General features: G+C 43.9%; 2 protein-coding genes across 3 annotated transcripts; one reads left to right on the top strand and one right to left on the bottom strand.

The window, feature by feature from the left end:
* Positions 1-113: 113 nt before the first annotated feature.
* On the top strand, positions 114-3,145 carry srprb (SRP receptor subunit beta). The gene is made up of 7 exons (XM_058079276.1): positions 114-348; positions 618-712; positions 779-856; positions 937-1,019; positions 1,548-1,684; positions 2,307-2,361; positions 2,489-3,145. Exons 1-7 carry the CDS (start codon positions 189-191, stop codon positions 2,697-2,699), a joined length of 819 nt encoding a protein of 272 aa, XP_057935259.1. The 5' UTR covers positions 114-188; the 3' UTR covers positions 2,700-3,145.
* Positions 3,146-3,933: 788 nt separating this feature from the next.
* wdr53 (WD repeat domain 53) lies at positions 3,934-6,412 on the bottom strand. Of its 2 annotated transcripts, none has more exons than XM_058079270.1 (3): positions 6,197-6,412; positions 5,322-5,837; positions 3,934-4,842 (listed from the first exon to the last, which is right to left on the bottom strand). In XM_058079270.1, exons 2-3 carry the CDS (start codon positions 5,802-5,804, stop codon positions 4,240-4,242), a joined length of 1,086 nt encoding a protein of 361 aa, XP_057935253.1. In that variant the 5' UTR covers positions 5,805-5,837; positions 6,197-6,412; the 3' UTR covers positions 3,934-4,239. The 2 variants fall into 2 exon arrangements, with proteins under 2 accessions (XP_057935253.1, XP_057935252.1); XM_058079269.1 differs by having other exon boundaries at positions 6,363-6,390.
* Positions 6,413-6,416: the final 4 nt, after the last annotated feature.

Below are 6,416 nucleotides of genomic sequence, written 5' to 3'. Positions count from 1 at the left end.
CTTGATTTGTGTCATAAGTTAACATAAAAATGACACATTATAAGATATTGCAATTGATATCGCTTGATATCAAAAACATGGCTGTGACGCAGCGCCCCCTGCAGGCACACTGCCCTATCTACAAGCTCTTCGCCAAGAAGTAGACGTGTCCCACTTTACTCTTCTTAACGTTAGCTGGAAACTGACAGATGGAGGCAGACATCACCGGCAAAATGGAAGAGAAAACAGAGATTCCGGAAAACCCATTAGAGCCTTACATTGAATCTATACTTCAGCAACTGGAAGACCAGGACCCAGTTTTTCTCATTGGAGTTCTCGTCGCTTTAGCAGCAATTATCATCACATGTGGTAAGTTAGCTTCATCGCTATTGTTAGCATGCTTGTGCTAGCAGAGCAAGCTTGGATAGGCCTAAATGTTGAGTTTTGGAAAGTTAACCAGATTATCCTGACTTAAATAACGTATTTATAGTACCTCTAATTCATATTTTGGAGTTTTGTTGATTAAATTTCTTCTGTTGGACGAATTATTGAGGCTAGCTCGATGCTAACTGAAGCGAACGTCATATCGCCGAATCATTTACATGTGAACATTTTGCTTATTTCCCCCCCCCCAACAGTCTTCCTCAAGTACTTTCTCACCAGCAAAACAGTCCGAAGTGCGGTGCTGCTCGTCGGGTTGTGTGACGGCGGCAAAACACTTCTTTTCAGCCGTGTAAGTAGACGCTAATGCTAAACTGAAACTATAACATTGTAATAATTACTATTGTATCCTCCTTAGCTTCTGTCTGGGAAGTTTAAACGGACACAGACCTCTATTACTGACAGTAGCGCGCCATATAAAGTGAAAAACGACAGGGTATGGTTTATTATTATTATTATTATTATTATTATTGTTGAAACTGAAACTGAAGCATGTGTGTTTTTCACTTTGATTAGGGAACTATCTGGACTCTGATAGACCTGCCAGGTCATGATAGTCTCCGGCCACAGTATTTGGAGAAGTTCAAATCAGCAGCCAGGTGAGAACACAAAGACGGCCAGTTATGTATTGACTCGAACATAAAACTGTGTGCTACAGACAGAACAAAAATCCAAACAAATGATCCTAGTTTTAAGATAATGGTGATCAATAAAGCGTAGCCATTAAACTGTCAAACTGCTAAGGAATATTATTTAACTGATACTTAAATGTGTTTTTTTTTTAAATATTCATTCATTTTCTACCGCTGTTCCTCACGAGGGTCGTGGGGGCTGCTGGAGCCTATCCCAGCTGTCTTTGGGCGAGAGGCGGGGTACACCCTGGACTGGTCGCCAGCCAATCACAGTGCACATATAGACAAACAACCATTCACACTCACATTTTGGAGTCACCAATTAACCGAGCATGTTTTTGGAATGTGGGAGGAAACCAGAGTACCCAGAGAAAACCCACACATGCACAGGGAGAACATGCAAACTCCACACAGAGATGACCCAGGGTGGAATTGAACCCTGGTCTAGTAATCCTACTACAACTCTCTCCGTTCTTTTTCCCCGCATCTCTCCAGAGCCATTGTATTTGTGGTGGACAGTGCCATCTTCCAGAAGGAAGTGAGGGACGTGGCAGAGTTCCTGTACGTCCTGCTGACGGACACTGTGATCTGTAGGAATGCCCCGACTCTTCTGATGGCATGCAACAAACAAGGTGAAACCACGCTCATTCAATACGCAATGATACACAGGTGTCCGATGCTGATATCAGAACCCAAAATTGGATGAGATCAGCCTGCATCTAAAATCTCATACAAGCAGTCGATTTCACACAGAAACACAAGTTTCCTGTAGTGTCACAGAACTGTAGGGAGGTTTAATACAGTCGCTCAGACCTTGCTATATTATGCAGAGCCACGGCTGTGACATCATAGACGGGCAATGACGCTTCCGGTTGACATTTTGTATAGCTAGCGAATAGGATGCAACATGGAAGGGGCATTTTGTGATTAAAAAAAAAAAAAAGTACATTTAGATCACAGTTGGACTCACGCAGTGTATTAACAACACATCAGGATGCACGCCCTGTTGTACGCCTGCATGCAAAAAGAGGCAAAATTGTGTAAATTTTCACAGTTGACTAAACTTCAACTGTAATTCCGCACTTCATCATACTTAAGATTTGCCATATCAAAACTATATTAGCGTCCACTTTAGTCCAGCTGACTAGTCATGCTGATAACAGATCAACACTGGCCCATTTTAAAGGATGCAAACATTTATACATCGGAAGTGAAAAAGTTGTACCGATCAGTCCGATTTTTGTCTTTTTGTAGACATCACCATGGCAAAATCTGCCAAACTGATTCAGCAGCAACTGGAAAAGGAACTGTGAGTAGTGACATTTTGTGCCACCCATTTATTTCAAGTCATTTTGGCTCAGTTAAAAGAATATAGGTTGAAATTGGATGGATTCACGGTAAACAGATAATACAAGTCACTTGCCTCGTCCTCCTAGGAATACACTGCGGGTGACTCGCTCAGCAGCTCTCAGCTCCCAGGACGGCTCAGCGGGTGCAAGTGTTTATCTGGGGAAGAAAGGCAAGGACTTTGATTTCAGCCAACTGCCAATGAAGGTGGAATTCATAGAGTGCAGCGCCCGCGGAACAAAAGGCGACGATGGGGAAGCTGACATCCAGAGATTGGAGAGGAGCCTGGCGAAACTGTAAACGTGTAGAACTTCCAAGCTCGAACGTCAACTCAATATCCACCATCATGTCTACAAACAGACTCAAGACACTTGAAAGGATGAACACTTGAAAACATGCAGTCAAGGCTGTGAAATTCCAATTTGCTAAAAAGGAATGTTTGCTCGCTTTGCAGTGCAAATCTCATAATGATCAAGTACTTCTACATAAAAATAAGGCTGCATCAAAACACGCCTATACTCCAGACAGTTTTAAGAAATCATGGATAAATAAATATTCTGCAGATACATTTGTAATCACAACAGGAAGCTTTGGGCCTTTTAAATGCTGATACATTTTCTTTCTGATGGAACCTTTTGAATGTGAACAATGTATTTGTAATGATAAATCACAATTTATTCCTGCAAAAGAAGAAAAAAAAAGTTTTTTGCTTGCTATAAAACAAATGAAGGAAAAATGTCCAAAAAGATGTCCAATGAATTATGTCAGATTTATGTCAGAAAGCTGGGAGAAAATGCTAGTATAGCTCACAAATTTTAAACCTGTGGGCCAGTCTGTAATTCCTGGGACAGATTTATCCCTTGTCCCACAGGTTGCCAGTTGAATAGCCATTGCAGCAGGCTCAACATTCATTCATTCTACTGCTTTTTTCCTCACAAGGGTCACGGGGGGTCCTATCCCAGCTATCTTTGGGCGAGAGGCGGGGTACACCCTGGACTGGTCGCCAGCCAATCACAGGGCACATATAGACAAACAACCATTCACACTCACATTCATACCTATGGGCAATTTGGAGTCGCCAATTAACCTAGCATGTTTTTGGAATGTGGGAGGTACCCGGAGAAAACCCACACATGCACGGGGAGAACATGCAAACTCCACACAGAGATGGCCGAGGGTGGAATTGAACCCTGGTCTCCTAGCTGTGAGGTCTGCGTGCTAACCACTAGACCGCCGTGCCGCCCTCAGGCTCAACATTCATTCATTTTCTACCTCTTTTTCCTCACAAGGGTCGCAGCGGGTGCTGGAGCCTATCTCAGCTGTCATCGGGCAAGAGGCGGGGTACACCCTGGACTGGTCACCAGCCAATCACAGGGCACATATAGACAAACAACCATTCACACTCACATTCATACCTATGGATAATTTGGAGTCACCAATTAACCTAGCATGTTTATGGAATGTGGGAGGAAACCGGAGTACCCGATGAAAACCCACACATGCACGGGGAGAACATGCAAACTCCACACAGAGATGGCCGAGGGTGGAATTGAACCCTGGTCTCCTAGCTGCGTGCTAACCACTAGACCGCCGTGCCGCCCTCAAGTTCAACATGTCAAACATAAACAAACGTCCCGTTTCTCACAGAATCCCACAAGTCATTTACTTTGTTTTACCAAAGCCTCAAAAGGGCATTTCCTGTTCTGTCCTTTCTAGAAAAAACAGCCAGATGCCGACAGGAAGAAGACAGACAAGGAAAACAAATAGGGGTGTATAGTCCAAGCACACTTTAGTGAAAACAGTATATCGCAGTCAAATAAGGAATACAGTGATCTAAGGGTCAGACAGGGTAGACTGACAGAGTGGAGCTCTGATCTGCCACAAGTAAACTAGGTGTTCCTTTGAGCAAAGCAGGGCACAACCAGTTTATCTTGTCTCCATGGTTGATGTTCACTTTGGGTCCGGGCTTCTCAGTCCCCTCATCTTTCTCTGTCACCTTTGCTTTATCCTGCTCTTTCCTCTTTACCTTAGTCTTCCCCTTCTTGTACGGAGTAGCCACCCCCTTTATTTTCCCCTCTGGAGTCACCACAGGGTGTTTGCTGACGTCCCACAGAGCCACGTGCCCGTCGTTCCCCCCGGTGGCCAGCCAGTAAGGATGGGAGAAGAAATTGACAAAGTGGGCTTGAGAAGCTCCCTGACAGTGTGCCGTGTATGCCCCCTGCTGCTCCAGTTTGGAGCCGCTGCCCACACGCATCAAGTGGACACGCCCGTCCTCTGCGGCACAAGCCAGAATGTTTCCACAGCTGGCCACTGAGACGCAGTGGGCCAGAGGGGGGTTAAAAAGCTGACCGGGACGCTGCTGGTGGTCGTCTTCTTCCTCTGCTGTGTCCTGGAGGTTGAGTGTCCAAAGGGGGCGTGTCTTCTGCAGACCCCACAGCATCACCTGAAAAGGTAAAAATCAGGACATTAGTATGTTTTTTTTTTTTTTTTGGTTAAAGTGTAGCTGAAGTGTGAATATTTCATCATCGCATCTTGAGTTGCCTTCAGAAAGTCGAATTGTTACGCCATAATTGACACTTGATAAAACATGCTATGGATCACAATATATTTTCCTATAGTTACAATTATGTCCAAATAATATCCGTATAATGTCCAATATACTAAGTTAATACTGTATTGTATATAACTGTTGATTTTGTTAATACTTGGGTTGTTTATATTGTTTATTTTTCTACATTGTGTATTTTGTACTGCTTAACTGACTCTGTACTCTTGCTGCTGTGCAATACAAATTTCCCCGCTGAGGGACGAATAAAGGCATATCTTAATCTTAATAATTTCACCCCACAAAATTGGCGGTTAACCTTTGTGAAACCTCTTCAATTGAAGCTAAAGGTTTACAGTCTTTCCCCCTTTTCTGACCTGCATGTCCAGTCCAGCAGACACCAGGTTGTTGGGTCTATGTGGCCGAAAAGCCACAGAAGAGCAGATGTTCGTGTGTCTGCGAAAAGTCCTGCACACTTTCCCCCCGGGAAGCTCCACAATCCTGACAGCCCCGGAGTCATCAGCCACGGCCAGAGCTGAACCAGTATCATTCAATGCCAGACAGTTGATCTCCTCCTCTCCAGCCCCACTAAACTCCTCCACGATGCCCTTCAAGTTTCTGGGGTCAAGCGCGGTGACCGCGTCACCGTGTGACACAAAAAGCAGGCCTGCAGGAGAGAACAGCATGCTGGTGCAGTCATCTTCACCTGAGAGCTTGAGGCGACCTAAGATGTTTCCTTCTTGGCTCCAAACGGCAACTTCGCCGCTCTCAGAACCTGAGGCAAGAAGTCCCTCAGCTCCTGGAGACACACTTAGACACAAAATGGGCGTGGAGTGTCCCTCACGCCATTGCTTGGCCATGCTGACACCTACAAGTACTGTATTGGGGCCACACTGAAAAGAAAAATACAAGAGAATAGTCAAAATATTACATGAAGTACTATCATTACAGTCACAAAGTTTTACGAGAATAGTAAACTGTAAAAAAAAAAAAAAAACTATGTTGTGGCACAGCAACGCCATTATCAGTGTGAGCACTTTATGTTGTGTATAACATTAATACCGCTTATATCCTATAGTCAGGTTATTTTTAAAAGTTTAAACACATCTAAAAATGTTACCGTAAGGCAAGTTTACCGAATAAACATTTCTACGGTGAATTTTCCTAATCTGTAACGCGTAACGTCAAAGACTATTGAACATAAATGTCGACTAGTCCCAGAGCTAAAAACATTTAGCTGGCTTGTACTTACGTAGGACAAAAAAAAAGATGTTCTCAGGCGTAATTATATATATCAATGGAAATTATCGGTTCCATACGTAATGGTATTTCGTGGCTGTGTTACTATATTATCACAAAAAGCTTCAATGTTGTGAAACGAGGTTAGTAATGTAACAGCACGCTAACTTGCTAGCTACCATGTGGACATCGGTCGCGGTGTGATGACGTCACACGGAGGAGCCAGGGTCTGT

Source organism: Doryrhamphus excisus, chromosome 8 (assembly GCF_030265055.1).
Source record: "Doryrhamphus excisus isolate RoL2022-K1 chromosome 8, RoL_Dexc_1.0, whole genome shotgun sequence".
Taxonomy (NCBI): Eukaryota; Metazoa; Chordata; class Actinopteri; order Syngnathiformes; family Syngnathidae; genus Doryrhamphus; species Doryrhamphus excisus.
Note: the sequence above shows the minus strand (reverse complement) of the source record. Positions and strands in the feature narration are given on the sequence as shown.